This window comes from Lichenostomus cassidix, chromosome 10, assembly GCF_008360975.1.
Source record: "Lichenostomus cassidix isolate B80296 chromosome 10, HeHo_3.0, whole genome shotgun sequence".
NCBI lineage: Eukaryota > Metazoa > Chordata > Aves > Passeriformes > Meliphagidae > Lichenostomus > Lichenostomus cassidix.
The window spans coordinates 2,899,476-2,917,180 of NC_139491.1; the positions used below are offsets into that span (position 1 = coordinate 2,899,476).

The 17,705-nt window shown below is 43.4% G+C and overlaps 1 protein-coding gene across 2 annotated transcripts in view; it reads right to left on the reverse strand.

The window, feature by feature from the left end:
• Window positions 1-17,705, reverse strand: part of ALDH1A3 (aldehyde dehydrogenase 1 family member A3) — a 34,163-nt gene that overhangs the window by 7,556 nt on the left and 8,902 nt on the right. For both annotated transcript variants that reach the window (XM_085070347.1, XM_085070346.1), the window contains exons 3-9: window positions 17,431-17,571; window positions 15,090-15,219; window positions 13,785-13,846; window positions 10,825-10,953; window positions 8,428-8,541; window positions 5,883-5,985; window positions 4,714-4,898 (exon numbers count right to left, since the gene is read on the reverse strand). In XM_085070347.1, coding sequence (XP_084926473.1) covers window positions 4,714-4,898; window positions 5,883-5,985; window positions 8,428-8,541; window positions 10,825-10,953; window positions 13,785-13,846; window positions 15,090-15,219; window positions 17,431-17,571 — 864 coding nt within the window. The remainder of the gene's footprint in view (window positions 1-4,713; window positions 4,899-5,882; window positions 5,986-8,427; window positions 8,542-10,824; window positions 10,954-13,784; window positions 13,847-15,089; window positions 15,220-17,430; window positions 17,572-17,705) is intronic.

Below are 17,705 nucleotides of genomic sequence, written 5' to 3' on the forward strand. Positions count from 1 at the left end.
AAACTTTCCTCCATGACCTGGATATGAGCTCCAGCTCACCTCACTGGAGCTCTGGGATTTGCTGACCTTCTCCAAGCACTGATTTATCTCAGTAGCAGTATGAGAACAACCTGAGATGGGTTTTGCTGGAGTAGCAACCTCAGTCAGCTCAGCTAGGGATCTGACCAGCAACAGAATCAGAACAAGAGAGGGAGGACCAGAGTATAAGAACTATAAATTCAACTTTGCTGCAATGTGCAGCCTCACCCACAGCTCTCTGTCTCAGCTGGAAGAAACCAGCAAGTTCTGCTTCCATCTCCTTCCACACTGCACACCACATGAACAGCCTCAAAGATAAGCCCTGTTGGTAGGGTGACTTCACAACAACTGCTGCACCAAAACCTTGCTTTTAAAATCAGAACCACTTTTTACAGTTCTTAAAGACTGGTATAATCCTGCATTTTTGGTTCTCTGCACTTGGAGCCACATTCTCACTTTTAATTCCTAACCTTGTCTAACTCCTCCTCACCCTCACCTAAACGTGGAGTAATCTCAAATAGTGAGTGCTGCTGTTACTAGCTTTTAAATAGGGATGGCTGTAGGGGTGGGGAAAGTCCAGTCCACTGACAGGACCCTGAAGCTGGACAGCTGCACCAGGTCTTGGAGGAGACATCATGTACTCCACAAGCACAGTATTTCCTGTGCTGGGAAGAGATGTAGAAGCCCACAGCACTTCCAGTCACTGCTGATCCTTCTTCTGTGCTTCATGTGCAGCAGTGAGCTGCAGAACTGCAGGTTACAGACATAGAGACCTGGCTCTTGGTATAATGAGTAATTAAGTGATGAAACTCCTCATCACAGCATGCTGGAGATGGTAAAAGTTTTACTTTTTAAAAACCATCACCATCAGTCTAACAAAAACCTCAACAAATTTATTGATGCGATTAAATAACCCACTGGTACAAGGTGTTCTGGAAGCTGAGGAGTTATTCTGATTGCCAGGTATCTCCAGATGCTTGTACTGGCTCAATCCCCCTCCCTAGGCATCTGGTTTTATTTCAGCAGGGCCAGTTGCCAGTTGGGACTGTTTACACGGAGTGTTCCACACTTGACTCCTCCAGATTACAGACTATATCCTGTCCCTAGTTAATCCTGGCCACACACAATCCAACTTTTCATGCTTTTAGACAAATATCAAAGCTGCAGGAGGGTGTCCTTGGGGTACTTCTGGTACACAGTGGAAACAGAGCCCAGCACATCTCCAGGCAAACAGATGTGTGTGTATCACATGTGGACAACTTGTTCTAAGTGCTTGGGTTCTCTCATGTGTTAAGGTGCCACCCAAGGACACACTTAATTCATGCTACTGCCCGAGGAAATGTGTGCCCTCCTGTGGGATACAGTGTCACACTGAGTTTGGCAGGTGTCATACACATTGTCTATTTGGTTGCTTAGTTGCCAAGTGTAAATAATTTGAAAATATCTGCAAGTGCTTTCCATCCTGGCATGTCTGTGATCCAGACCAATCCAGTCCATCCACTTCACATCACAGAAAACAAAACAAGGATATTTATACAGCTGTAACTTGTTGCAAGGCAAACTACAGTTAGATGAAAAGACACTGGGGAAAGAAAACATTTGTAAAAATGACATGCAAGGGTGGAACTGTTTGTCATTGTAACTAGAGCTTGCAAGGCTTGTTTAAATTCTGTCCCCTACTCCACTATTATTTATGGTTCAAGCATTGAATTCCATTAAAAACACATGATCTGGTAAAGCAAATTCTACTATTTGTTCTTCTAATTCAATAGAGGAGGCAGCTTCTAAGGATCACTGCAATGCTGAAAATTTGGGAACCCCCAAATCTTCATCTCTTGCTTCATTTCAGTCAAGACCACAAGGAGAATTTTTTCCATGTCCAAACTTAGTGCTCGTGATACTACAAAATAGTCCACAGCTGGGTCCAACAGGATGCTGGACACAATCCTTTCTACTTATGTGTTTCATTTTCACACTTCAATCCTAAAGTGCATGTCTGCAGTGTAAGGAAAATATTCACTGTTTTACAGATCAAATTACGTGTTTTGGGCTGAATAACTACTAGCTAACAAGTGCCACAATCAGTGCTTATTTTATTTCTGTAGACTAGGTCTTACAGTCCACAAATCCCAGTATTTGGGGCTCTAAAATAACAAAACTAGCCTAGTCTTGTTCTAATCTAATCTAATCCCTGTTCTGGTGGCCCAGAATGTCAGTCTCATCTAATGCAGTTTGCTGTTCACAGTTGTATAATGCACTGGTTAACCAGTTTGCCATCTGTGCAGATTTACTTTATTGCTTCCTGTGATACAGCTCCCTGGAATCCAAAGTTAAACTGCCCTTGGTCTGCATTTGAAGTTGGCACTCTGCTCAAACAGTCCTGATCACCCCTCAGGTTTCTTGTGGTGTCCTTTGAATTCCAGCCAGTCAGCACTGCCAGACACATGTGAGTTTTGGAGAAGTCTCATCAGAAGCATGCCTCAGTTCTGTCTACATTTAATACTGCTTCAAGTTGACCTAATTTTAATCAGAGCAGTACAGTTTATATCAGCATAACTCAATACTGCAGCTGTCACAGTCTTTTCCCCACTGCCATGCCACGAGCATCCATGCCAGTGAACAGTAATCCACATCAGGGGACTGACCTGAGTAAAACCTTTCTTCCTCATTTCCAAAAAGGCTGGATTAGACCTGAATCAGCCAGCTCCCCAACCTTGTGCAGTGCAATGTACGAATAAACAGCTGCACATGGGACCTCTTTTGCAGGACTAGCTTATGTCATCTTCAAGTTCTTGTGGAACAGGATTGTCATCACCTACTGGTGCAGAACCAAAGAGAACATGGGCTACAACCACTGTCAGCCTAAAGGCTGCCTTCAACCCCTTCCCCTGTTGGTTTCTAAGCCAGTGACCATCCCACAATGGGATCTACACAGCAGTGCTGTAATGCTGTTGTATGTGTTCACCCTGACCCATACAAAAGGAGAATGAAAGCAACAGGCTGGATCTGGAGCATCTGATGGGGAGAGATGAAGAAGACAAATTTTTCCTCTATCCATCAGTTCAAGATAAAAAAACCTCACAGCCAAGCAGGTTACTTCAGGAACAGGGTAAAAAAATAAAATTATCTGGAAGCTTCACATTTGAAGAGTAACTTGTGGGCAGGTGTGAATCTTTGCTACTTTCAGAGGTATTTTTAAGTCCTTGTGACACTGCATCATTTCTCTCCTCTGCTGAAGTTTCTGAATGTGCCCACAACATAGGCTCCAGAGAGGGAGGAACCATAGCTGCAGAGGAAGTGGTTGTTCCTTTGAACTGGCAACCACATAAAAGCTTTGGGATTTACAGTTTCCTCCTACTCCCTCAGCACCTTCCCATCCTGGCCTTGACAGTTGCATACACAGAAGTTCAGGTGTGTGTGGGTGTGCTCTCTCTCCAACTGCAACAGGTAAGCCAGAGCAGGGAAAGAGTACAGATGGGCCATTATTAAAATCTGACCAGACACTGCTATTATAGCTCTGTATGGAAAGGGACTCCCTTAAGCCACAGCAGTGATCCCAGAGGATGGGACTGTGCCATAGTGCACCTTGGGAAGTGCTCTGACAGCCTGGCAAGAGCTGGGAACACGGATGAACTGAAACAAGCAGCCCAGTTCTACATGTTCCAATCACTGCAGAAAGTTTCACTCTTTAAAACCCACAACTCCCTATGGACTCAGGAGCTGTTCCTATGAAACCAGTGTTTGAGAATCAGCTCATTTCTGCTGCCTCAGCATGCAATTAGTTTCCTGAGTGCTGAGCAGTTTGAAATCTCTTTCTAGGCAAGTTCCAGGGCTAGATGTAGCCTCAGCATGAGCAGGGGATGTACATCATCTTACTCCCCATGCATGAGGACAAGCAATGAGGTTTTGCCATGCATGAATCATGTTCAGATTCAGATCCAGATAAGTAGAGAAAGATGTCCTCAGAGCCAGCCCTTCTCTGAGGGATCCCACACAGCATCAAGGAAGAAAAACTCACAGCGCAGTGCAGAGCAGAGCAAAGGAGCCCTTGACTATAGATTTCTGGGAATCTTACTTTATTTTTGGTACCAAACAGTGGGCCTGTTAGAAGATCTGACCTAAGGATCCTCTTCCCCCAAAGCTCTCCAGCACAGCTCAGATTGCCTCAAAAGGAAAAACTAAGAGGAAGGCTCTGGAAGTATTGAGGAGGCTGGTCCTGACAGAAGTTTGGCATGTTTCTTCCTCCTAATTCAGCTGAAACTTCTCCAAAGGATCAGAAAGGGAGCAGAGGAGGAGAGGGAAAGTGAGGACTCAGGAGTCTCTGGGCTCTAACTACTTGTCATCACCCACACAGCCAAGGAGCTGAATAGCCATTTAGCTGCACTCTTCTGCGCAGAGCCACGGCTCACTGCGACATGCTTTGTGTTACTGAACCAGAGAGACAGCCCCTTCCATAAAGCTGGATAAGAGCAGAATTAAATACATTTGTGTTTTTAAAAATATTACAACATAACATTTCAACAGTTGTGATTAATTGATATTTAAAATAGAGAGGAAAAATAAAGTGACGATACATTACTCACCCCTCGGCACTTCTGCTGGGACCGTATCCGTAAGGATAATATTTACACAAGGAAAATTAAACAAAACCACAACCAAAAACCAAACAACAACTGCTCTCAGATGCACAGTTACCTGGGGCCCTTGCTCAGTTCTGGCATCAAAGGGGTCTCCAACCAGTCTCTTCTTGGCAAACTCCACGCTGCGCTTGACGAACTCGGGGTAGATCTGCTCCTCCACAAACACGCGGGAGGCGGCCGTGCAGCACTGCCCCTGGTTGAAGAACACGCCTTGGTGGGCACATTCCACTGCCAAGTCCACTGCGAGATGGCCCAGGAGGGAAAAGTGTTACCACATGCACAGCTCTAGCATTCCAGTGTTTCCAGACTTGGTTTTTTTTCCCTTTCTCTTTGGAAAATCTCCTTAAAAAATGCTGACAATGGTCCACACCCATTGAAGGCACTCGCAGGGCCTCACACTGCCCCCAAACCAGTTCTTTTATTGTATCCACCCCCCTTCCTGCCTTTTATTTTGAGGTCTAGCTTGCCACAGCTTCTGATACTTTCTTCCACAAGGACTCACTGAAGGCAGTGACCAGTTTTTCTGGCTATGGGAATTCAAATGTAGATTCCTTGATACCAGGCATTGGTTCTTAAAGACAAGTTCAGCCATGATAGTTCAGAAGGCAGCATGCAGGCTTTGGCCAGGTCCTTGCAGTGCTCACTATTAATAGCTGGCACTTTCAGCTGGTGCTGTGCAGGAGTGGAGAGGATTTTCCTGAAGCCAAATAGGATTTTCCAGCCATTTTGGTGATCAGAGGTTACACGTATCTCCCAGTACTACTCACACATGTAACACGTAACTCACAATGAAACATGTAAAATGAGCCCTGCAGACCACCAGGATAGAGGTGAAGGCTGGATTAGATCAGGTCCTACACAATTCCCTTGTCACATGAATGCCTGCAGGAGGGCTGCTTTCCAGAAAACTGCTTTCCCCAGTGCTTGGCTCAGGCTCTGCAGCACTGCCAACCAAAGAGAAAGCCCACAAACAGCACAAACACACAAGTGCTACATTTCTCTGCAACTGCAGCCTTCCCCAGAGAAGGCAACATGGGCCATGGGAATGATCCCTGTGCTGGAAAAGAGCTCCAGCAACACAGAACTTTGTCCTGCTCTTGGACAAAGGTTTCCTCCAGCCTTTGGGGTGGATGTGGTGGCAAACACCAGCCCTATGAGCTGCCAGAGACACACAAACCCCACCACCCTCAAGCCTCCTGCAGCAAATACACCCAGCATACTCACAGTCTGCATCTGCACACACAATGCAGGGGTTTTTCCCTCCCAGCTCTAACGTCACCCTTTTGAGGTTGCTTTTAGAAGCAGCTTCTTTGATCAGTTTCCCAACCTGTATCAGAAAGACACAAAGAGGACATGAGTTGTTTCCTCTAAAAATCTCAAGTGTGGTTCCAACAAGGGTGGAAGAGCCTGGTGGGCAGCTGAAGCAGGTAAAGGTCAGGGAGAACACCCTGAGTTTCCTGTTGCTGCAATGTGTTGGGTCAAACCAGCCCCAGAATTAAGGATTGGTTTAGGCAGGTCTGAAAGGACAGGCTGTGTGGGAGAGCTACAGGATCTGTATCCTGAAGGGAAGGATTTACTCTGCTTTCAGAATTTAGTAATCTAATTTTGTTAGAAAAAGTATGAATTAAAACTATTTGGGACCTTTAGCTCTCAGGGCAGGTTAATTTCTTCAGAGTGATGTAATATTTGAATTTGATCATATTATAACTGTTTTCTTGTATTTACCTTTGCACATGGACACCTTACCTTTATTTCTGCCTAAAAATACTGTTGCCCTGGAGTGGAACTATGAGAAAGGAAAGCATGGGGAGCTGGCTGGCAATTACAGGTCTGCATTTCTCATGGTTTACCTTTGTAACTCAAGCATGACTCCTCAATTTAGGAGTACAGATCATCTCTAGTCACTCAGAGCTTATGCCTAGAGACAGCAGAAAGAAGTGATGCATCCTAGCTTTGCAAGAGGCATTAATACAGACTGGCTGGCCAAAGAGGAGTAAGTCAAAAACCTAGGAGAAGAGATCTATATGGGAAAATTCTCATGGAGTTTAAGATCACTATTTCCAAGCTGGCACTGAGCCCAAGCTGGGGCTTAAAAACTAAGTCAAAATATATTTTGAATTAGCTTCACTTCCTGGCTCAGAAACAGTAGCATTGTGCTGCAAATACTGCAGAGATGCAGCTGAACTCACAGATGGGTGGAGGGGGAAGAAAACACTTCTAAATTACACATGCATTAGCAAAGATCTGTCTCCCTTGGTGTTTCCTGCACACCCATGGATTAGGAGACAACACAGTGTCTACAGGAGATTTTGCCTACAGGCTTCAGCAGCTGAGATTTTCCTTCAGCCACTAATCCACTGGATACTCCTTTTTCATTAAAAACCCAAACAGATCTATGTGGGCTGAAGGAGTCTATAAGCTCTATTGTTTTCACACAGCTAATGTCTCATCTGGGCTAAAAGTTTCTGATCTAGGATTTGGAGAGAAGCATGTAACTGAGTAAACTCTGAGATTAGACCAACTATCAAGAGAGTAAAAGCTCACAGTGAACTTTTACTTTATTGTGTTCTGTTTGTTCCCATGATCCCTGTACAGAAACAGGCTTAGCATACCTTTTCCTATGGGACAAGCATAGCCGTTAGGATGTACACAAAGCCACTAGATGGTAGTGTTGGTAAATGCTGCAGCTTTTGAGTGTTTGGAGTTACCTTTACCGACCAAGAACACCTCTCAAGGTAATTTGTCATCATTATACATTCACATCACACTCTGCAATTACGAGGGCAGACATAAGAATGGATGAATTCTGCAAATGCTCAACAAGAATAGGGTTCCTTAAAGAAGTAAGAGGCTGTATTTGCCTCAGCTGCCCCCACTGGTGTGAGCATTTCCATTCTTTGGATGCTGTCTCTATTCTGGGGGTGCAGATCTACTGCAGATCTACTGCAGATCTACTGCAGATCTACTGCAGATCTAAAGCAGTCAGTGGAAAAATGTTCACTTTCCTAAGCAAGCTTTTGTTTGAGAATTTTCAGCAGTGATTACTGCAGTCAGATTTGTTTGCATGTCTCAGCTGTGCTCAATTCCATGGTCTTGGCCCAGCCATACACACTTTTCCCACGTAGGTATGGAAGAGGATGGCTGTAGGTGATTGATAGTGCAGAGGTCTCACTGTCACCCCTCTCATAAACAAGCCAGACACATCTATTTACAGGAAAAAAAGCTAAATAGAAGGTGCTTTACAGTGCAAGTCTCAGAATGAAGATCAAATGTTAATCCCCTCCACGTCAGCAGAGAAGGCCTTGGGCACAAGGCCATGTTTTTATTTAAGTCCTAGTTCCTCAGAGGTAACTAAAGCCAAGGAAGAATTGTTCAGGGCTCTGACTGACATGTTTTCCAGTTGCAGGGCAGGACTGGCAGGCAAACATGCCCAGAAGCTCCATCAGGTCACTGACACGATGTTAAGTCACTGCCAGCCTGCCCTGTTGACTGTGTTACTTTATGTCAGAGCACCTTTTACTTACAGTTCTTACAGAAATGTGGTGGTTTGGCAAAACTCAGCTTTCAGAGATGTGGGATCATCACAAGCACAAGGACCTTGAATGAAATACCACATACTCCTAAAAAATCCTGTCACATGGAATGTGACAGAAAAGTGTTGCTTATACAGAAATTACTGATATTTCATTAGTCCAGTCTTGTATGGATGACAGTTTACAAGAGAATGCAAAGAGGAACAGCAGGTGTCTATGAGAAATCCATCACCTACCTTGGTTGATCCAGTAAAAGCAATTTTATCAATGTTGTCATGGGTAGAAATTGCAGCTCCAGCTGTGGGGCCATAGCCTGGCACAATGTTCACCACACCTGGAGGGAAGCCCACCTGAAACAGAGGTTAAAAACAGCTCTGTAGAGAATTTGCAAGCACAGCTCATTTCTCAGGAAGCCTGAATTAGTTGTACTATGCTCCTGTGAGCTCTTACCAGATACATCCCTGTTTTCCAGACTTTCCAGTAACATGGCTACGTGCTACCAGCTGGAGTAGACGTGGGTGAAACTAACAGCCATGCTTAGGAAATGCCAAGTTTCAGTAAGAATTCTTGGAGAAGTCCCAGTTTCAAGTCAGAAGAGAGTGAGTCTTTCGGCCAAACTTGGCCCCCAGCTACTGCAGTGCAGCTGCAGCCAAGGGGTAAATGAATGAAAGTTTGTTTTGAACAAAGGTTGACATTTGTGGTTCTTCAGGGACCAGAGGGATTAAGAAGTCAGTAAAACCTCACTAGATGATGGGTCTAATAAAACAGGAGTACAAAAGCAGATGGTAACAGACTTATGCAAGTTTCCACCACATTTACAACCTACATTAGCCAACTAGTAATTTTGCCAAAACAGACAAATGGCAAAACTTCAGGTGAAATTCTAGTGCAAGGAGAACTGAGGGACTTACTGGTTTGGTTTTACTTCCTGAAACAAGAGTTTCAAGGATTGTGCTCTTCCAGGTTAGCCTTTTCTTACTACTGATAGCACAAGGTTGTTTTCTCTGCAATTTCTAATGATGGAATTGCAGAATGTAACACATTTGTTTCATTTCCCATGACTTTTTAACACAAAATCTCCATAAATGCCATTTCTTTTTAATACAGAAAAAAAGGAAGCAATTGCTCATGTACTACCTTGCAAAAAAATTATCCTCATAAGACTTCTCCCTCCCATTTCTTCCTTTCATGAATTGGAAGGGCAGTCTCATTTCCTCTATGGATGTGACAATGACAAAAGTGCATTTAATGGAGTTTGCAACTTGGCTAATGAGTTTTCAAGCAAATACTGGATGTCAAACTGTGCAAGTAATGGTGTTTGGAGTGAGCAGCAAAGCCACAAGGAAGCAAAAAATTGATTCAGAGCATCCTGAGCCAAAAAGTTTTTTCTGTTTTTCAGCAAAAATGAAAGCCAAAATATTTTGCTTGGCCAAAAATTATTTCATAGAATGTAACACATAGCTTTGTGTGTGTGGTAACATCTTCTGCATCCTTTTAAAGATGAAAACAAAAAAAGTTTGACATTTTTCTGAAAAACTGCAAAGAATTTAGCTAATTTTGGGTGGAGAAAGGAGCATCTTCAAATAAAATTATTCTGCTCTAATTACACTTCTGCCTTGAAGGACAACTGTGAGAAACAGCAAGCTTAGAATTTCAGCTGAAAAAAATTAATTTTACCAGAATTGAATGGTTTTTTGGGGGAAATGCTATGCCTGTGTTTGGGGAGCTGCATGTCAGAGTCAAAAAAAAGCAGTTGAGTGGCAGGGCTCACTAGAAGTCATGACAACTGCACCCTGTGCTCACTCATCTTGTGTAATCTTATTAAGCCAAGTAACTGTAGAAGATACTTAACTGGTATTATTTTTCCACTTCCTTTCCTGATGGAAGATCCCTAAGTGTCAATTATCAACACATCCTATTTTCTCCCAGGCTAAGCCATGAAAGGACAAAATCATCATTTGATTGAGCCTAATAAACAGACTTCCAGCTGAGGGGCAAAAGCCCATCTACAACTCTTTTAGTTTTCCTCAGTCAGTCACATCTCTAGCTATAGGGAGCTGAGCAGTGCTGACAGGTTCTGTGCACCTCCCACCCCTTCTGTACAATTAACAGGGCTGAGGGCACATGAGATGTACCTGACAAGCTCTAAACTAGCATTTTAAAATGCCAGACTAGGCCAGACATAGCTAAATTGTTCTATGAACCACAGAAACGACAAGGAATTGTTTCCCAAGACACTGTGTCTTGGTTGAATTATCCCACTTAAAAACAGCAAACACAACACTGCTGTCTAATCACACTCTTTTTTTGTCCCATTGTCTAATAAAACTGAGCTGCTGTCTTTCCCTCATTTGGGAGAGGGGAAGAAAAGGCAGTGGAATAAAAGCATCATTTTTTCTCTCTGCAACTTCCTGAGAAAGGAGAAAAATGCACAGGTTTTGTGATGTTTGCCACTTCCCAGCCAGTCACAAACGCCTTTGTAAAAAAAGACTGAAGACAGAGGTTGTTCCCACTTTCCTTTGTGAGGCTTTAATATCTTTAAAACTTAAGAATCTGGACAGCCAATTCAAAATACAGTCTTGCTTATGACCTTAAGAGAACAAAACCTGGACAGGCTGTTCAGATTTCCTCACCTCCTTGATCAGAGAGCCAATGTAGAGCGACGTGAGCGGAGTTTGTTCAGCTGGCTTAATGACCAGAGTGTTTCCACAGCACAGTGCTGGTGCCATCTTCCAAACCAGCATCAGCAGGGGGAAGTTCCACTGCAAGAACACAAGTCACTGGTCAGATCAGCCTGGCACAGCCACCTACTCACTTCCAGGCAGCCTTTTCCCAGCTCAGGGAGGAAAGGAACTGGGAGGAAAGCCACAAAGAGAAGTGTCTGTTTATAATACTGTGTTTGCTTGGACTAACGGATATAACTTCCTTGATTTCCCCCTGAGATCCCTAATATTGCTGGCAGTCCTCACGCTTATCCTGTAAGTTGGACAACCTTCTGCATGATGTGACCTCATTCTTTACAGGCGTTTGATCACATTTTGTGTAGGATTTTGGCTGCTCACACAAACTGTGTTGGAGGCAGTTGCCTGATGCATCACTTCTGTACAGCATCTGTATGTGGAGAATTACAGGGTGCAACTACTCATTGAAAAAAAAAAAATCTAATTTTTCTGTTAGGCATTGGCTGAGTAGTTAGGAGTTATATAATATCATTCAATTCCAGGTTTATAACTAGGAAACTGCAGTGGGTTTTCAGTCATGGAAATCTAGGGGAGGTTTTGTACTCCCTTCAAATTGTAAATTGTTCATTTCCAATTAGTTTTCTAATTTGGAATTAGGGACAAGTCCACATCAGCTTTCTCTGTGCTAATCTCTTTCATGGTCATGTGTATTTGTGGATCTTGGAGCCTAAGCAAGAAGTGGAAAATCTAGCTCACATTGAATCTCAGAAAGGTCATTTGGCAGCAGAAAGGATTTCTTCATTAAAAATAATTAATGCTGCTTCAGGGATGATGGAAGCAGGCCAACAGCAAGGGGACTTCTTGTCAAGATTCAAGCCAAAGGCCTTCAGCTATCAACAAAGAAGCCAAGTATGTCAGGAATCCACAAATTCACACTTATAAATAAATTAGCAGTGTAGCTTTTGAGCCATGAGTTCTATTCTATCCCTGAGACAAAGCAGAATTTAGTCTCAAGTGCTATTCTTCAACTTACTTCACCCTTTTTCCCAGACCTGTTCCATTTCAGTGATCTTCTCCAATGGCCACATCCCATAATTTGCCCATTTGTCTTTTTCTCCTAAGTTTTCTTAGAGGCCTGACTTCGCAGCTTGAGCCATTTGCACCTACACTACTTTTCTACACTTTCAGAGCATGAAATAGCTCCATTAGGAGCTTTCTGCTGCAGAATGGCTGCTGAAAGTAACAGTAAAGGACTCTAGGGCTGTCTCATGATATCATTGGGATAAAAATCAGCCATATGCTTCACTTCCTAAGAACTTTGCTTTAAATATAGTCAAGCCATAGGAAAATGGAGGACTGTTAATTGCTCTAGGGAAACATACCCAGAACAGTGACAGAATCTTTTTCAATCAAGTAAGAATATACAAACCCACAGGCTGTTGGTGTTATCAAGATAGAACTGGGAAAAAAATTGGAGAAGATTTGTTCTGAGTAAACTGAAGACAGATGTGGCTTTGTTGACGTCAATCATCCAAACACAGTCCTGAACTTGAGTCAAATTCGGTTCTGTACTTTCTGTTGTATTTATTGCTAGTCTGGGGTCAACCTGAGATCTTAGAAGTCCCACTATGTCCCCTTAAAGTCACCTTCCAAAGCATCCTACATGTAGGCTTTTAAAGGGATAATTTCCAGAGCACTGCTGAGTGCCACAGGTGGCTAAGCATGACAGGAAAACACCTTTTAATTGGTGATCAGTGTGAGGAACCTGAAATTTTGATCTTAAGTCATAAATTCTGCTCACCAGCGGTCACACTGCTTGCTCAGACAGAAAGCCACCAAGTGTGAAGCCACCAAGACAAATGTTTGATAACCTCTGACTTTGCCTCACCCTAACACCCAAATAGACCATGTCATCTTATCATTGGGGCTATAAATTCAGTTCTGCTGAAGGAAAAAGCAGATTTTCCCCAGACATCTTTGGAATCTGGTCCAGACCTGGTATTCCCAGGATCCAGCAAATCCAATGCTCCACATGTATTTCTTTCAGTCTTTCCTTTAACCTTATGTCAAAAGCCAAAATCCTCAACAGGCTCTTACTGATCCAAGTACCATTTAATCATATAACATCCTGAATTGGATGGGGTCCACTGGATCATCAAATTCCAACTCCTGGATCTGCACAGGACAGCCCCAAGGCTCCCACTGCAGGTCTGAGAGCATTGTCCAAACATTTCCTGAGCTCTGGCAGGCTTGGTGTTGTATCCAAACAGAGAATCTTGACACAGCACCATTTGCCTCACAAATTGTAGGATACCAAATTCAAAGCATTTTACAACCAGACGGGAACAAACTCTGTCTCCCATGAGCTGTAAAGTCTTCCTGGCTGTCTGTTGAAACAGAGCAAGTAACACATGCTAACACTGGAGGCATTCCAACAGCTAGCCACACTGCCCCCTCAGCAGAGAATAAGACCTCAAGGAAAACTGTTCAGTGAGATTTAATCCCAGAAAGCTCAGAGAACAGCCAGAAGTAATTAATTGATAATGGATATGATTTAAAACTCAAAACTATGCATCAGCACGAGGCAGCAAAAAGCCAGCACTCATAATGACGAGATGGTTGTCCCAGCAGTGTGAGAGTCAGAGCTCTGGCTGGTCTCTGGTGAGTGGTGTCAGCCTTAGAGAGCAACAGAGCATCTGATTAGGAGACCCACCCTTCCACTGCAGACCATTTCTGTTGCCAAGAGCAATTGGCATGGGGGTAAAACACGAAAACACATCAGGCCACTGAGATGGGAGTTCCCTGCAGAACAGCTGTGCTTAACCAGGGAGCAAATGGCTGCAGGGTAGGATGGAGTGCACATGGAATTTCCAGTTCTGTGGGAGATGCAGGGCACCAGCACTGTCACTTACTGGGGTTATGGCTCCACAGACACCCATCGGCTCGTGTCGGGTGAAACAGACAAAATTTTCATCTGCAAGACAAGAGAGTAAAAGGTGACAACACAGTCAAAATCCTCACTTTTACAGAAAGCAAGTAATACAACTGCACATTAACAGGTTGGGGACAGAGCTAAACCCATGTCAGACAAAGAACCCTGTGTCTGTCATAACTCATGTCTTTGGGATGAATGAAAATCTCTTTGTGTACAGGTCTTGTGCCAGCTCAAAAGCCAAACTCCACTCATGGTCGCAGTGGAACCTTTTAAAACCAGAGGTTCAGTTCCCTCCAAAAACTCCCTGTGTTGAGGCTGAGGGGAGGAAAACTCCTGACCATGCGGAAGAGAAAGCACAGATTTCATTCAGATTGTGTCTTACTGAAAGAAAGAAAGCACTTTCCTCCCTGAGGGGGAGAGTTTTTAAACCCATTTTGTACTGGAATCCTGTTCACTGTAACAGGAATTGCACTCTTGGTAAGAAATCACGAAAAGATGAAACTCTGGGACTAAAGTAATATATTCATCTTAAAATACTGCTGTTACTCTTTCAAAGAGAAAGCAGGAAGGACATTTGCCTTTCAAATTCATCCTTGCTGAACACCTAGTTTCATTGGGAAGATCTGACAGAGAAGAACATTTCTAATGATGCTTTTTGGAAGTGATCACAAATCAGGACAAGCAAGCAGTGTCCAGGCAAACAAAGCTTTACAGCACTCTGAATGAGGGTGACAAATCTCAGTTTATAAGACTGACATGGCTCTTTTTGCTGTCTGCACAGACTGAACTAGCTCAGCCCTCCAGAGCCCTTCCTCTGGTGACTAATTTTTGTCTGCAGTGCCTGTCCTTTGCACAGCCTCAGTGATCACCCACATGCAGGGACAAAAGAGGCTGAATTTGAAAACACTCCATTATTGCCCATCATGCTACAAGGACATCCATTCTCTTCACTTGTTCTCTCTAAAACCATATTTGAACTTATATACCTGGACCAAAATGTTCTCTCTGTGTGACTGCTCTGACCAAAGGTTTCTCTGTTAAAAAAAAAAACCAAAAAAACCCAGAAGAGCCCACCCATTATGTTTCAGAGATCTATCCAGACATTGACAAAGTTCTCCCATTAGTTTTAATATTGAAACACATCTGCTTAAAAAGCATCCTGAGATAGAAAGGAAGTGCAGGCTATTTTTGCAGGTTTTTAGAAGCCAGCCTTTCCAGGGATGTCCTTCCCCCTCAAGCCTGATCCCATCCCAGCTCTGAAATTGTGTCTGAAGGAACTCACCCACTGGAATAGTTCTGCCCTGAATTTTATCAGCCCATCCAGCGTAATATCGGAGTGTTTTTATGCAGCCTTCTAGGTCAATAAAATAAGCTTGCAGAAAAGGTTTTCCTGTGTCCATTGTTTCCAGAGTCTGAAAAGACAAGTTGCATGCACTGTGAGACAAGTCACTCTTTGGGGGTTTTTATTCTTAAAGAAAAAACTTTCAGACAAATCCCTTCTCAGCTTTATATTGCCTTGTTCTGAAGGCACAGAATGTTCTTCCCTCCTCTTGTATTTAGAGAATGCACTTAGTATAAATAAGGCAGAAGGAGAACTAGGCACAATAACTCCAGTGCATGCAGGAGTGGCTTTGTTCAGGGGCTGTGATGAAAGAGCACCTTCCAGAAGCCTCCAGAAGGTGAGTGTGGGTGGGATAAAGGGCTGGAGTCTGGGGCACTGGTCAGAAACAACATGAGTGTCATGACTTCACCCTATGTGACCTTCCAACACAGATGTTCTGGAGTCCAGATGGTGTCACTGAAATCAGTCAGGGCTACTTTGCTTCTCTTAGAAAAAAAACCCAACAAAATAAACCCCCTGAAAAACACCAACTATTTTTTCTACTTCCCAACTCTAAACTCAACCTCTGAAAAGCCTCTTTTGTCCAATAATAAAAACCATATTTTTTACAGAGTTCTGATAAAGCAACCTTTGGGCTCAGATCTGTGCTGAGCCCAGGGCAAGGCAGAAGTTGCTCCACTGAAGCTGCACTGGTGCTGATCAGCTCTAAACAAAGTCCAGGCTGAGGCTGTGCCCTTCACACTGTTCTGGACATTAGCTCAGGGAATGCTTTGTTCTCCACTCAGGTCATTAAATGGGATATTGGTGCAAATGGCCAGCACATCCATAAAGGAAGTACTATCCCTTGGTAGATTGAAACATCTTTGTTTACACATGAAGTCATACCCTGTCATCCTCCACAGACATTAGGGTCCAAACAGCACTCAAACAGACATTCCCCTTGGAATGGCTAGGATTGTTATCCACTGAATGTCTGCTGAAACAACTGATTTTTATAAGTCATTGCTTAGCACACAGCCAAAGCAGCTAGGACTGGTTTTCTGCAGTGCAAACAGAAATGCCAAACAAGCCCTCCCAGACTAGAAGGACAGCAGAAAGCTTGAAGTGAGTGTTCTGGTTAGGGGAAAAAGGTGGGTGCTCCAAAGTCACATCAAAAAGTGAGCAACAAATAAACTGGGTTTATTCATACACATTTATATTTTTTCTTCCCTCTTATTTGCTGGCCAAAACTGTCTTCAGAACTGGATATTTTGCTTTTGCCCTACTGAAACTGAAAGCTGTTATGTGGTTGAGAGACACTGTGTTGGGGAAAGAGACCCAGCTCAAAACAGTCACTCAGGCACAGGCTCCTGAGCACATCCCATGGATCTTAATTCCTACTGACCTCAGCAGGACACTGGCTCAGGAACCTGCACATCTAACAGCATGGAATATCATAAATGCCCTTCTCTGAAAATAAAAGTGCAGCACTGAACTGGAGAGTGCTCAGATCCAAGAGCTTAGGTATGGATGGACAGCAGCACTAAGCTGAGGATCTGAGGCTGCCATTTGGAAAGATGTACAAGGCCTGTAGAGTCCAAAGGCTTCTACCAGCTGAGCACACTTTAGCTCAGGTTTTTATCCCTTTGTTCTGCACCAGCAGGACTCTTCCAGGACAGGATCATGGGATCCTTAGCAATAGTTCTTCAGTGCAGAAGTCCAGGTTAACACAGCTTCATGGCTATAGAGAGATTTTCCTGAGCACATTCAGTAGGGAAGAGTTCCCACTTACACATTTTAAACTTTGGATGATATCCAGCAAGAAAAGGATTCTCTTTTCAGCCCCTCATTTTAAGGGAAGGGATTTGCACAGAAGTCAAACCTGCCTGTATTTTTGTAATAAAGAATGAGTCAGCTGTGCTGGTGTGGTATATTTTCATTGTTTTGGTCTGGATTTGTTTTTGTTTTTTTTTAAGAGCTAGGAGACAACTATGAACATCAATGATTGATAAAAATACAAAAAAATTAAAAAATATTGCTTTGAAAATTTAAGTATTAATATCTTAAATCACTTCAATAACTAGCTAAAGTTGTGGAAAAGTCAACTATATAGAAGAACTGACAGTCTTCTAAGACACCTAAAATCCCGCAGAAAGAGGAACAAAGTCATGACTCCTGTATGGACTCTTCTGCCCTTCATGAAGAGAGAGAAAAAGAAAAATATTAGATATAGATATACCAGAGGGATGGAGCAGAGTTATCAGCCAAGGGTTACTGACTTGCCACTGCTCCCAGTACTTACTGCCAGGATGACTCTGTCCCGCTCGAGGAGATCAGCAAGTTTGTGCAGGAGTCTCCCTCTGCTTGGGGCATCCATCTGTCTCCAGGGAGAGCCTCTCTGAAATGCTGCCTTTGCTGCCTCCACTGCATTATCCACATCAGGCTACAGAACACACACAAAAAAACCCCTCAGGTTACAAGGAAGGAGCAGGACAATGGCACAGAAAACCCCCCAGGCTGCTTCCTAGTTGATGCTGCAGTGGCCAAAACCAAGCTGTCCAACAAAACCACTTTCAT